Raw genomic sequence first — 15,348 nt, forward strand, 5'->3', positions numbered from 1 at the left:
CCAGCCACATGGCTGCCTGCACATCCACACAAGAGGCTCCGTGCACAGGCAGGACACACCCACACCAGAGGCTCCGTGCACAGGCGGGACACACCCACACCAGAGGCTCCGTGCACAGGTGGGACACACCCACACCAGAGGCTCAGTGCAAGGGCAGGACACACCCACACGAGAGGCCCTGTGCACAGGCGGGACACATCCGCCTGGGAGGCTCAGTGCTCGGTGGGACACATCCACACCAGAGCCTCTGTGCATAGGCAGGCTGCAGCTCATACGTGTTCCCCTCCCCCATAATATGGTCAGGAATATTTGTGCAAGTCAGCTATTTCTAACAATAAGAATAAAAGTAGTAACGCTAAGCAGACTTTACACATATTCTCTCCTGGAGGTTGATTTTGTTATAAACAATTGGACAGACAAACTTTGAATAGAGGAGGAAACTGAGGCAATCAGGTTTTAAGGAGTGTTCCCGAAGCCCACATCCGGCAGGTACTGGAGCAGCCAAGGCCAGGCGGAGCTGATTCAAGTCCCCAAGGTGTGCAGACGCTGGCTTCAGTTAGGTTAACCTCCCCAAGTGTCATCACTCAGGGCTCACGTCCTTTGCGGAGTGCTGAGGTGTCTAGGAAAACTAAAGACTAAATAAACGAAACACCGCATATTCTCACTCATAGGTGGGAATTGAGCAATGAGATCACATGGACACAGGAAGGGGAACATCACACTCTGGGGACTGTTGTGGGGTGCAGGGAGGAGGGAGGGATAGCATTGGGAGATATACCTAATGCTAGATGACGAGTTAGTGGGGGCAGCACGCCAACATGGCACATGTATACGTATGTAACTAACCGGCACAATGTGCACATGTACCCTAAAACTTAAAGTATAATAATAAAAAAAATAAAAAATAAAAAATAAAAAATTTTAAAAATAAAATAAAATAAAATAAATGAAACTTGACACATCCAGACAAAAATCAATGTCATCACTTAGTCATCTACCAACTCAGGATGAGAACCCAGTCCTGCTGAGGACAGAGCTATTGCTGACGGCAGGGAGAGCAGCGCTTCTAGGGGGAAGCACCTTCCTCTGCCAGGTGGGGTTCCCGGCCCAGCTACACATCCGCTTTCCCAAGGTCTGTGAGCCCCCCACTCCCTTGCTCTCGCCAGGCAAGCACATCCATCCTAAGCTTCATGGCTGGCGTCTGAAGTTGCAGCTTTTATGACTGCCTGGAAAACCTAAGTGAGTGACTACAGGTGTAGCTGCCAGATAATTCAAACGCGTTTTCCAGGCAGTCATAAAAGCTGCACCTTCAGACGCCAGCCACACGCTGCCCTAGAGCGCTTTTTACTCCTGGTTGTTATTTGCCTTTCCTGAGGATCCATCCACCCATGTGAAAGGCCGTGATTATGCTTCTTTTCCTCCAAGTTTGTTTTCTAACTCTGGAAAACAGAGCTATGGTGTATGACAGAGGCATAAAAGTTACATTCTTAAAAAGCACCTGAGAAGATTTGGGGATCCGTGGATTCTCTTGCTAGGTCTGTCTTCAGAATAGAAAACGCAAAACTACAGCATTTGTTGTTGATACAAACCTTTCTTTCAACGTCTTCACAAAGCCTTGCATGTTCTTTATCCTAGTATGAAAAAATAAATATAGGAATCAACTATCGCAAGAAGGATGTTGTAAAATAAATCCTTAATCTCCCCCACCTCTACTCAGCTTCTCAGGGAGGTCAAATTCTTTCTCATAAACATCATTCAGGAGCTTGGCGTAAAGCCTCAAGCCTCAGCCTCACTACTGACTCACTGCTCTATTCCTCCTACTTCCTTCCATTTTGTTTCCCATTCTAAATTCTTTGTTTTTATGTACATCTTTTTGATCATTCTTATGCAAAAGGCGCATGTCATACCTGTATTCTCTGTTGCACTTTGATTTTTTTTCACTTAATATAACATCTTGGAGCTCCCATCCTTCTGTTATATGAGTCTATCTAATTATTTTCACAGCTGTATTGTATTCCATTCTATTGGTAAAACATAAGTTAATCAACCAACCCTGTGGATGAACATTGCATTTGTTTCTATTAATAGTCATTAATATATTGTAATATATTAATATTTGTTATATTAATACAAGGTGCACAGGATGCTCTTGGAGGAAGAGAAAATCATCACCCCAAAATCAGAGTCAATCTCCCTCTCTCTCTTCCTGTCCCTCTCTCTCTTTATTGAATCTTAATATAACAAATATTAATAGTTGTTAATTAATATATTTGTAAAATATTCCTGGCTATCATAATAATGGTTTAAAAAAGTGCAGAAGATATTCCTAGCTATGATAATGGTTTAAAAAAAGTGCAGATTTAATTTTAATAGAAAGAGCAAAAACTCTTTTCCAAAGGGCTGCATTGATTTATACATGACCCTAATAAGAAGTATTGCTACTTTTCTGCATCCATATTAACATAAAAATATAGCATGCAATTATCTGCAAGAAGAATGTTGCAAAACAAATCCCTAATCTGGATTTATTAAGCACTGGACATTGTCAATCTGATTTAACAACAAAAAACCTCATTTTTATTATTTGCATTTCTTTAATTAGGAATGATATGGACATATTTCCTTATGTCTTTTGGAAATTTGTATTCTTCTTTGTGAATTTCCTGTTTGTCTTATTTGCCTTTCTTTTTATTGGGCTCTGTGTTAATGATTTATGAGACTTGTGTAAATCAAGAAAATTTGATTTGTTATTGCAAATATTTTCTTCCTTATTTTGTTTAGCTTTTGACTTTATGAAATTTTCCAAAGAGAAAAGTTTGATTTTCATGTAGATAAACACTAAGGCTTTGGAGATAATTACTTCCTCTGATATAGCCTTTTGAGACTCACTGAATATCCACCTTCATCTTTAGTCCCCTCTACTGGGGCCACGCTCAGCTCCTGCTTGGCCACACTCCAGCCTCAGGCCAGAGGCCTTGCGATGCCCCACGCTACCTCCACTGCCACACACTGGTCACCTAATATCTTCCAGAGTCTCTATCAAGCTCAAGATCAGTTACTCCTGTGTGCAAGGTGATATGAAAGGCACTAACGATGACACCAAAATGAATTAAGTCGAGACTCTTCCTTCAGAAAATGTAAATCACTCAGAAGAGACAGTAGACGTACACAAACAGCTCTAATTAAAGCCAAACTGTGCTTTGGACGGCGCAGGAAGGACAAACAAAATACTAGTGGAGGTTAGTGGAGGAAGAGATGCTCCCTGGGGAAGAAGGATCCAGAGAGCCGTAAGGACGAGGCTGGCTCTGCAGCGAGCCCTGGAAGTGGGTGAGAGCTGGAAAGGCAGAGGTGCAGCAGGCATCAGGCACAGCTCCGGAGAGGCCAGAACATGCACAGGATGCTCTTGGAGGAAGAGAAAATCATAACCCCAAATCAGAGTCAATCTCCCACTCCCTCTTCCTGTCCCTCTCTCTCTTTATTGAATACACAAAATTACCCATGAAATTTTTATACAGCTTTTTCAAAAGTATGAAACACCTAAATACTATTTGAAAGGTCGATAATTGAGAATCAGAGAAAAACCTGAGTCACACAATACCCGACCACTCCTATGCATAACCCTTCTCTAAAGCGTCCCTCCAGACCTGGCTACAGACCGCACGGAGATACTTCCAAGGATAGGAAGCTCGTGTCATCCTTGGATAGAGCCCTGAGTACGTGGCCTGTGGATACATTTTTTGGCATTGCCATTCATACTTTCCATCTTGCTTTGGAAAGGGATTGAACCTTTTCAAAACCATTACACATTGCTTTACAAACTTTGCAGGTAGCGTAAATTAAAAAGTGCTGCTTGCACATAAGACGTTTTAGAACCAATGAGTCCAAACAAATCAAGCACTAAGAACTGGAGAAGGCCAGGTGCGGTGGCTCACGCATGTAATCCCAGCACTTTGGGAGGCCAAGGTGGGTGGATCATGAGGTCAGGAGATTGAGACCAATCTGGCTATCACGGTGAAACCCCATCTCACTAAAAACACAAAAAATTGGCCAGGTGTGCTGGCAGGTGCCTGTAGTCCCAGCTACTCGGGAGGCTGAGGCAGGAGAATGGTGTGAACCCAGGAGGCGGAGCTTGCAGTGAGCCGAGATAGCACCACTGCACTCCAGTCTGGGTGACAGAGCAAGACTCTGTCTTGAAAAAAAAAAAAAAGAACTGAAGAAAATTCCAGTGTTACCTGACTTCAAACTATACTACAAGGCTACAGTAACCAAAACAGCATGGTACTGGTACCAAAACAGAGATATAGATCAATGGAACAGAACAGAGCCCTCAGAAATAGCGCCGCATATCTACAACTATCTGATCTTTGACAAACCTGAGAAAAACAAGCAATGGGGAAAGGATTCCCTATTTAATAAATGGTGCTGGGAAAACCGGCTAGCCATATGTAGAAAGCTGAAACTGGATCCCTTTCTTACACCTTATACGAAAATCAATTCAAGATGGATTAAAGACTTAAACGTTAGACCTAAAACCATAAAAACCCTAGAAGAAAACCTAGGCGTTACCATTCAGGACATAGGCATGGGCAAGGACTTCATGTCTAAAACACCAAAAGCAATGGCAACAAAAGACAAAATTGACAAATGGGATCTAATTAAACTAAAGACCTTCTGCACAGCAAAAGAAACTACCATCAGAGTGAACAGGCAACCTACAAAATGGGAGAAAATTTTCGCAACCTACTCATCTGACAAAGGGCTAATATCCAGAATCTACAATGAACTCAAACAAATTTACAAGAAAAAAACAACCCCATCAAAAAGTGGGCGAAGGACATGAACAGACACTTCTCAAAAGAAGACATTTATGCAGCCAAAAGACACATGAAAAAATGCTCATCATCACTGGCCATCAGAGAAATGCAAATCAAAACCACAATGAGATACCATCTCACATCAGTTAGAATGGCAATCATTAAAAAGTCAGGAAACAACAGGTGCTGGAGAGGATGTGGAGAAATAGGAACACTTTTACACTGTTGGTGGGACTGTAAATTAGTTCAACCATTGTGGAAGTCAGTGTGGCGATTCCTCAGGGATCTAGAACTGGAAATACCATTTGACCCAGCCATCCCATTACTGGGTATATACCCAAAGGACCATAAATCATGCTGCTATAAAGACACATGCACATGTATGTTTATTGCGGCATTATTCACAATAGCAAAGACTTGGAACCAGCCCAAATGTCCAACAATGATAGACTGGATTAAGAAAATGTGGCACATATACACCGTGGAATACTATGCAGCCATAAAAAATGATGAGTTCATGTCCTTTGTAGGGACATGGATGAAATTGGAAATCATCATTCTCAGTAAACTATCGCAAGAACAAAAAACCAAACACCGCATATTCTCACTCATAGGTGGGAATTGAACAATGAGATCACATGGACACAGGAAGGGGAATATCACACTCCGGGGACTGTTGTGGGGTGGGGGGAGGGGGGAGGGATAGCTTTGGAAGATATACCTAATGCTAGATGACGAGTTAGTGGGTGCAGTGCACCAGCATGGCACATGTATACATATGTAACTAACCTGCACAATGTGCACATGTACCCTAAAACTTAATGTATAATAAAAAAAAAAGAAAAAGAAAAAAAAAGAAAATTCCAGTGTTCCAATGTTAATAACATTCCATCTTTAAGGATGAAAAATGTTATTACAGTGCCCAATATCGTCAGAATTGTAGTGATTGTATAATTAACATATTTAAAATATTCTGAGGATGAGGAAGTGTCATCCAAAAGCACAGTTCTATTTTTGCTTTTGATTTTGATTGCTCCCACTTCTATGCTATTGACATACATAATTATAAAATAAATGCACCCTGAGCTGTGGCGTGAGGAGGATCCCATCATAATACTTGCATCTGAACAGCTCCTTCAGGCCGGGATTGTTTTAAGTGCTTCAAATGACAACACAGTTGGGGCTAGGCAAAGCAAGGAACAGGGAGTTAGCGCAGGACAGGGAGCTGGCACAGAGTTTCAGTGTGAGGGGATGAAAAGGTGTTGGAACCAGACCGTGGCCGTGACTGTGCAACACGGAGAACATGATTAATGCCGCTGAACTGCACGTTGAACATGGTTAAATGGCAAATTGTATTTATATGTTACCACAAAAATCATTTGTATTTTACCACAAAAATAACGTTTGTGATCAAGCATCAGAAATCTTTTCTATATATAGTAGTAATTGTTGTTGTTTTTCTTTCCAGACAGAGTCTCTCTCTGTCACCCAGGCTGGAGTGGCACAACTGTAACTCACTGCAGCCTCAACCTCCTGGGCCCAAGCAATCCTCTCACCTCAGCCTCCCAGGGAGCTGGGACTACAGGTGCACACCACTGCACCTGGCTACCTTTTTTTATTTCACTAATTTTTTGTAGAAACAGGGTCTCACTATGTTTCTCAGGCTGTTCTCAAACTCCTGGCTTCAAGCAATCCTCCTGCATTAGCCGCCCAAATTGCCAGGATTACAGGCATGAGCCACTGTGCCTGAACAATACATATTTATAAATAAAGTTTATAATATGTCTTCTTGCAACTTTGCAAGGTAATTAGCATTTTACTCCAGGATTACATATTTAAGTAACTTCATCATAGGCAACTGAAAGCAAATCTGCAGATATTTATTAAACACCTACTGTATATAAGACACTGAATGATACGTAAGTTGACAGGACACAATCCCGGTCTTTGAGGAGGTCAAGCCGGCAATTATATGCCTAAAATTTTTAATATAATCAATATCAAATAAATGTCATATGATTAATTTGTCAAATGAATGTACAAATGAAATGCCAAGTGAACTACAGTTCATTGAGAGCAGGGTTAGCTCACCATGGCCTATTGGCCAGGAAGGGCTAATTGAGTCCTGCTTCTTTTTAATTGTTATTACAGCTAGTATAATGCATATAAAACGCTTGCTCTTCCTGAGCCCTCAAAAACGTGGGCCAAATTTTAGGGCCAATTACCTTCAACCCCATGAGTTGCTTCACATCAACAAAGGTTTGTTTCAGTCATGTTAGAAGCAAAGACTGAGCTGTTAGAACTGAAACACTTGAGCCACCCTGCACCCCTTGAAGCAGTAGGTGGCGCCAGCGAAGCAACGGTATCTACGAGGGACACAGTGTGAAGCCTGATCCAGGAAATACCTCTTCCGGGAAGTTATATATAAATAACCAGCATGGTTCACTGGAAGAAGAAAACACAGCCTTTGGAATCGCTCAAAACGAGCTTCAAATCCAAGCCCCATCACTTCCTGCGTGACGCCGACAAGCTACCTAAACTCCCCATCTCATTGTTTTTAATCTTGTTTATTCTGCCTTCCTTAAAGATCGACTGTGCAGTGGAGATAGGGCTGGGTATGTGGGAATGGCTGCGCAGTGCCTGGTGCACGGTGAAGCTCGGGATGCCTTCGTTTGCTCCCCAGCCCTCCCTGTCCTGTCTCCCGTCATTAATGTTCAGGCAAGAGAACCAAGGTATGGCTGTCCCTATCACCTTTTAGATCCTTGGCCCGGATACCTGAGGACTAGGTGCTTGGGTTTGCCATTGAATTCCAGTGATAGTGCTTACATTAAGAAAGACATTTTGATTCACTCTAAGAAATTAAATCTGCTACTGGCTGTTATCAAGTCACTAATACGCATGGATCCCCCCAGCAGCCTGAGTAGATTTCCGTAACAAGTCAGTTAAGCACAGATGACAAATTCAACCACCAGTGTGCACAAGGGATTCAGGAGACAGCACAAACTCATGGCAGTCAGAAGGCCTGGATTATATCGCTATTGAAATATGCCATTCACATAATAGCACCCTCTCCTTGAGGGTAAGCCAGGTAAGCCAGTGGCTTGTTTGCCCCTCTTAGCCTAATGCTCTAAGACAAATGTCTGCACTCTCACTCCTGCTCTCAGAACACACTCTTACCCTCGACGGAGGGTGCCAAAGAAATAAAAAACTGTCTTTGCTCTTCGTCTGACAGTCTTCCCTACTCATCCAGATACAGACAGGATACCTTTCCACAATTATCCAGGAATATAAAGAAGAATGAGCTGTTTTACAAGTGTATTCTGTTTGACTGTCTGTTTTAGATCAGAAGCTGCTTTGGTGTTTTCTAAAAAACTTGAACTAACTTCCTGAGGACCCATATCCCTTCCAAAAAACACCCGTTCCAAGTTGTGTCAAGTGCCGGGGGTGACCTGCGTGGCTCCAGCACCCTCACACAAGCTCCCTAGGGGTCACTCCTCCCCTTTCTTCAAGGTGGCAGCCAGGAAGCTGCAGGGCAAGTTTAAGAGCAAAAAAAAGTGACTCCTGGCAAGGCTGCAAGTGTCCCCGCCTGTTTACAGCCCTGGAGGATAAATCAGACTGCAACTCCCAGACTTAATGAATCTGGGAGCTCATTACACAGCCTCCTGTGCGATGATCAATTTACACAGCTTCCTGACTGCCGCCAAACTTTTAAAAACAAGAGACTACCTTGAAACAAAAATAAAGATCCACAGACAGAATTCTGAAAACAAAGTCCTCAAAGTCCACTTCTTAGCTAAAAATGATACATTTAAAGTAAATTCTGTTTTCCAGATACACATATTTTATGTGGATGATAAGTTGCATAATCTCATAGAGGACCACAGACACACACTCCCCGCATGGAGGAAGTTTCCAGGACATCCAGATAGGAAGAAGACCGAGCAAGAACCCACACTGCCAAGCATCCTGCGCTGGCTTCCACTGCCATGTGCACACAGGCACCGCGCACCCTCACCCTCATGCTCCCCGGCGGGACCAGCCACTGACACCATACCACAAACTACGCCAGTCAGCACCCCAGGTGTCCACTCCACACAGCCACCTGCACACCTGCTGCCTTCCTTCACCTCCCTGGACGTTCCCAGCTAAAAGTACATCTTGAAACTTGCTGGGAGAAAGGTTTTTAGGTTTGTGACTGGAAGTAGAGCGGAAAGTAATTAGGACAAGTGTAGATGTGATTAAAATGACTCATGTAATTGACTGGCACAGGAAACCCGATCGTGTCCACGGCTGCCTGCGAAATGCACTCGCTTCCGATTCCGTGCTGGCTTGTGTTTTGGAACGGACTTGTGATCTCAGATCCTTTCACCACCAAACATGAGCTCTGTTCAAAGTGTCAGGTGCCTTAGATCCAAGCCATTAAACACAAAATAAAATGAACTCACCTTGTTGCCCTCAAAATCAGGGGTGTTCTCATGTATCTCTTCATCTTCTTTAACTATCTCAGCTTGTCTCTGGGGAGAAAATACACTGCATTTTACCAACTACTTATGTGGAACTCCTTTAAAAAAATCAGAGAGCACGTGAAATAGTGCGACCTTCTAGACCACTTATATGGGTAGAGCTGGGGAAGTCACCGCAGTTTCTCCAGATACAGAATGGCATCCACTCTGCATTTTTGTGTTTGGCTCCACCAAGAAAATGTCAACCTGCTTGGTAAAATTGCTGGAGAAACCTCTTTCTTCTAAGGAGTGGCGTGGGCGCTCCAGAGACCTCTGGTCAGCAGGTGCTTTTGTAATTCTTGGGACACCGTGAGGACCCCACCCAGGGCCCTCTGCTCCCTGGTCAGCAGACGCCCTCCACAGCCTGCCTGGCCTCACTCCTCACATAGCAGTGGGTTCTCACTCTCTATGGTTATTTCCTAGTTTTCATGGCACACTGGCAGAAGACAAGGATCTGTCCTAATCTGTGTCCTGGAGCCTCTCCCTGCTCTTGGGGAGAAGCATGTGGTTCTGTGACCAAAGAAAAGACTCTCCAGAACCAACTTCCTTTATATTTCTGTAGCAGTCAGGACAGGCTGATGAGGCTGCAATAACAAGCCAACCAAGTATCCGTGCTGCACATGCGCGGCAGCTGGCCGGGAGGAGTCCCGTCCACACAGCCACTCAGGAAACCCACTGATGGAGGCCCCGGCACCTCCTGTTTCCTGACTGCAAAGGAAGAGAAGATGCGGTGTGGGTGCTGCACAAGAGTCCAGCTGGCCAGGGGGTGTCCCGTCCATACAGCCACTCAGGAAACCCACTGATGGAGGCCCCGGCGCCTCCTGTTTCCTGACTGCAAAGGAAGAGAAGATGCGGTGTGGGAAATCACACACTGGCTCTTCATGCACCTTCCTGGAACCACTCACCTGTCATCAGGGAAGGCAGGTGGCATGGCCACCCTGAGTCACAGTGGGTAGAGAAGTGAATTCTCACTGTGTGACCAGAGAAAAAGAACTGCCATTAGTAATGAGCCATAAAGACCCAACAGCTCCTGCCAGCTGACCTTGAATGTGCAAGAACAGTGTTCCGTGGCGAGGCAGACGTGTAGGTATGTCTTCAGTATGGCGGACCCCATCAGCCCAGACCTCAGACCTTCTGAAAACTCAGACCAAGGCTGTATGAGCATTATCTTCCTATAGCTTATGTAGAAAAGCAGTCGCAATGAATAAAACTCTATGGCGAGTGCTTAAACCACGTAAAAAAAATAAGCTTTGTAAAAACACATTATTTTAAAGAATAATCAACATAATGTCAATCAAAAACATGTTATTTTAAAGAATAGTCGATGTGATATCAATCACTGATTCATTCATTTATTCAGCAAGTATATAGAGGACACCCACCATACTGAATACCAGAATGCCAGAAGACACAAGTGATTGTGAGTACAAACAAACAAGGCCCTCAAGAAGTTGAGAGTCTTATAGGGAAGACAAATATTAATTAAATAGTCACACAAACAAAACAACTGTGACAGGTGCTACAAGGAGAGGTACATGGAACAGAAAGAGAATGTAATAGTATTTAACATATATGGGAAAGCAACAAAGACATCCTCTGGTAATTGACTACTAATGTAAAATCTGAAGGGTGAAACAATGTTAATACACAAAAACAGATGGGAAAACAGGCCTGGCGCATGGAGCAGCACGTGCACAGCCCTGTTGCAGGAAGAAGCGCTGAGCTTCAGAGTTGCTGGGGGTCAGTGCATGAAAAGCAGGAGTGACAGCAGCAATCTAACCAAAAGAGGATGCTAAGTGGGACCAGAGAGATGGTAACACAGGCAGAGAGGGGTGCAGAGATTCCAGACACATTTAGGAGGTAAAACTACAGAGTCCAAGATGATCTGGATACAGAAGGATTGAAGAGGTCAGTCTCAGGAATACCTCTTCAGTTTCTCTTTTGTCTTACTGAATGGATCTGGGTGTCATTCATGCACAGAAGAAGGTTTGAGGACAGGGGAAGGAGACTGCGAGTTGCGTTCTCACTCTGCTGAGCTTCAGTGTCTTAGGACATCTACAGGAGGTGTTAATTCAGCCGATGTGCATATGTTCCTGGAGGTCACACACACTGACACTGGGGTGATACAGAATTTTATATCACATAGAGAGGACATCCAGAGTGAGAGGAGAAGATGCCCTACCCCTCATCCTTGCTGAACGCCAGCATCTGATGCCCAGTGAGATGATCAGAAGCCTAAGAGAAGGACAACGAGCGGCCAGAGGGAAAAGGGAAGTCAGGAGTCTAGTTTGACGAGATTCTCTTGCCAAAGGAAGAGAGCATTGCAAGGAAAAGCGAGTGGCCGGGAGCGCCATGGGTGGTGAAGGTCCCGTGTGACAAGAACTGGGGAATGTGTTGGGTTTGGTGGCACAGAGCGGAAGAGCTGTTTTTTGCCACGATGGGCAGAAGCCTGAAGAGATCAAGAAGAGGGGAGAAGATGGAGAAAGTGAGGAGACACCACTCCCTGCAGACCAGCTCCATGCATGAGAGGAGACAGACACACTCAAAGAGGACTGAGACCAAGAAAGAGTTGTTTTTACTCATAACAAGTGATTTCAGTGTGCTCATATGCCAGCCAGAAGGACTCGGGCATGGAAGAAGCTAAAGACACCAGGGAAAGAGAGAAAATTATTAAGCAGTTGATGACACACAGTCCTGAGAGGTTCTGAGCGGGAGAGGATCCAGCATCTGGGAGGAGGGGATATATGGGTAGGAGAGGAGGGACCTCTCCTTCTATGATGAAGAAGGGGCAGATGGCACAGATTAAACATCCTGTACCCTGACAGCTGCCTAGCCCACAGCCACAGCTGCCTAGCCCACAGCCACAGCTGCCTAGCCCACAGCCACAGCTGCCTAGCTCAGAGCCACTCCCTACGTTGTTCCTCACCAAAAAAAAAAAACATTCAGCCAGGCGCACTGGCTCATGCCTGTAATCCCAGCACTTTGGGAGGCTGAGGCAGGTGAATCACCTGAGGTCCAGAGTTCAAAACCAGCCTGACTAACATGGTGAAACACCGTCTCTACTAAATACAAACAATTAGTCAGGCGTGGTGGTGCATGCCTGTAATTCCAGCTACTTAGGAGGCTGAGGCAGGAGAATCGCTTGAACTGGAGGCGGAGGTTGCAGTGAGCTGAGATTGTGCCACTGTACTCCACCCTGGGCAACAAGAGCAAAACTCCATCTCAAAAAAAAAAATTCAAAAATTCAAACTTTTTTCAAATACTATTCATACATTTCAGGGGAGCCTGAATCCCTTTCCAGACACGAGAAGTAAAGGCTGATTCCGCTAAACCACCTGAGGTCAATCGCCTCTCCCTGGCTAGGGACAAGAGAGGCATAGACACACGGCAGCTTTCAGAGGGGTCCCTGGGAAAGCCTCTCCTCACCGTTTAAACGGTGCAGTCTCTCTACTCTCCCCAGCATCCCATGTCTCAGTGTGCCAGCCACAGCAGAGACTGCCACCTTGAGATCATGAGGAGACAAGCCCAAGGCCAAAGGTGAAGGCTTGGAGGGAGGCAGTGGAAGAATGGGGTGCCCAGCCACTCCCCGAGGCTCGAGGGGGCCAACCCCAGAGCCTCTCCCTCACGCAAGGCTCGAGTCCTTCTGTTAGGTGGCCTGATAAACGTTCCTGATTGTTTAAACCACTTCTCTTGAAGTTTCCCGTTCCTTACAGCCAAAACATCCTTACAGATATAGTAGCTAATTATACTTTTAATTTATTCATTAAAGCCAACACCCCAAGGATCTGGGTGGCCTCCGTCTGAGTTACTCTACACAGATAAAAGTGCCAAAGCCTAAAGCTTCATTAGGTTTTTTCCAATTAAACAATTCACAGATTACCCAAGTTTAGATTGACCTTCTCCTAATTAGTCCCAATTATTTTGGTTTCTCTTTGCTTGGTGACTTATTCTTATCTCTTTCTCTGGAGGGAAATGCATTACACCCCTTGGAGGCGCAGTGCAGGGGGCACTGCCCTAGTTGCTATTTGAGAATCCAAGGAAAGATACTCTCCTTTCGCACTGACTCTTTGAGACTCTCTAAAAATAACCGGATTTTAGAAGAGTAGAAATGGACCCAATCCTTTGTGATTTCAGCCAAACCATGCTTCTCACACATCAGCTGAAGACCTGGGGTTTGCACAGCCTACTTACCACCTGGGGAAGGATGAAGCAGCCTGCTCTACTAAAACGGAATTGGCCATGTTCAGAGTAAATTCTAGACTATTTCCCCAAGAAAGGAATCACAGGTGAGTGTCCTGGACCTGGCAGGGTTTCCAATTGTACACATTTGCCCACCTTCTTAAAGTAGTTACAAAACTAAATATAATCTTATCACTGGAAGAAGACCTTGCTTTTGTAAAAATGTAGTACTTAAATCAGAATTTCAACATTAATGTTTTAACATCTGGGTGCCTTTTTTTGCACAGATTGTAAGAAAATTGTTCCTTAACATTGGGGTAAAATGATTCGAGACTTTAGTGTAAAAATTCACTGCTCTCTGAGAATGAAAGCTTATCGGGCAGCAGGCACACAGGCCATGCACCCCCGCGCATCTACAAATTCCCTCTGCTGAGGGAGATGGTGGGGGAGGGGTGGATGCCAAGGGGATACATTATCTGCTATTATAACCAAAGATTAAAAAAACTTTGAAAATAAATTATAATTTCTTAAAAATAAAAACTCAAGAAAGGAGGGAATGCAGCCTAGGAGGGAAAAAAAACAGGGGGTCATTAAAGACTGGCGATAATTCACGCCACAACCACCAGTGAATCGCCTTCTCTCTGACAGCCGGCCACGCCCCACAGCTTCCACCCCGAAACCCTGTCCCTCTTGCTCCCATTGCAGTTCCCACAAGCTAAGCCTTCCGTCCTATTCACAACCACTTAGTTCAGGACAAATGAGTTTCAGTAACTCTGAAGCTTCCCACTTTGATGACCCAGGTAACTGAGATCACTGGATTAACTCAGGTTACCGCTTCCCTAATGCAGAACCCCAATCTTGATTCTCTCATGAGCCACAGATGAGCACCCACAGAACTCTGTGAGGGTCTCCGTGTCAAGTTTGTGCTACAAGAATGAGCTTTCAAAACAGCCAGGAGCCTTGAGACGCCAGTGTGAACTTCCCAGTACCGGCCCATAAGCCAGGGGCTCTGCAGAAAGCCCTGTGTCCGTTGATAGAGACCCAGGTGACAGAAGCTGGAGGACAGAAAAGTGACTTGTATGATTAAAAGTATGTGTTGTTTTGTGAGTAAATTAATAAGAAAACAATTAAAGGATGAACAAGAATAGTGAGAACATTCTAGAAATCCAAGTACAGGTCAAAATGCACAATGAACACTCATCTTGCACTGTCAGGAAGACCAACACCCAGCGCCCCCAACGACCTGACTTCCCAGCTGAGCCTCCGACCCTCCCTGCCCACATTCAGTGAGACCGTGCTCCATTTTGTCCTCCCCTGCACAGCTACGAGATGTTCCACAACTGACTAACAAGTACTGGGAGAAGCTCCTAGACACTGGAATAAAGGAAAGGTGACAGGAAAGGGGGCTGCGGAGTCAAAGTCTTATTTATCATCACAAATCGTAAAGATCATATGAGGCCCCTCCACAGGGGCCAAGGACGGGCCACATCCTTCATTTCTCCAAACCTGACAATGGGAGTTTAGTAACAGATATTGAAGGTGTCACAGGAAAATCGAAGCGTCCTCCCACATTGGACACCCTCCATGGATGCTCGGATGCTGTGCTGTTAGTGTCACTGACCACGAAGCAATGGCCTGGGATTTGGAGGACTCTGCATTCCTGAGGTTCCCTTCTTCAACCGAGAAGGCTTGACTCCAAATTCATACATTTACTAGTCGGGATGTTATATTTTGTAATATTTTACCTTTATGGTGCCACTACACTGGAGAAAGCGTAATACTGCAGACACAATGAGAAACAGCATGTGAGATGCTCAGGCTAACCCACAAAGTTAAAAATCAATTACTTAAAA

At 44.7% G+C, this 15,348-nt stretch overlaps 1 protein-coding gene across 4 annotated transcripts in view; it reads right to left on the reverse strand.

Moving 5' to 3' along the window:
- The window catches only part of DCDC2C (doublecortin domain containing 2C), a 146,924-nt gene that overhangs the window by 61,016 nt on the left and 70,560 nt on the right, over nucleotides 1–15,348 (reverse strand). For 3 of the 4 annotated variants that reach the window (XR_010130074.1, XM_055378719.2, XM_055378721.2), the window contains 2 exons: nucleotides 9,260–9,328; nucleotides 1,590–1,631 (listed from right to left, as the gene is read on the reverse strand). Coding sequence is in view for 3 of the 4 variants with exons in the window: in XM_055378719.2 (XP_055234694.1) it covers nucleotides 1,590–1,631; nucleotides 9,260–9,328 (111 nt within the window). In the remaining variant the exon portion in view is untranslated. Of the gene's footprint in view, nucleotides 1–1,589; nucleotides 1,632–1,906; nucleotides 2,022–9,259; nucleotides 9,329–15,348 lie in introns of those variants that run through there. The other variant, XM_055378720.2, reaches the window with a different exon arrangement.

The sequence above is a fragment of the Gorilla gorilla genome, chromosome 12 (genome assembly GCF_029281585.2).
Source record: "Gorilla gorilla gorilla isolate KB3781 chromosome 12, NHGRI_mGorGor1-v2.1_pri, whole genome shotgun sequence".
In the NCBI taxonomy this organism is placed as follows: domain Eukaryota; kingdom Metazoa; phylum Chordata; class Mammalia; order Primates; family Hominidae; genus Gorilla; species Gorilla gorilla.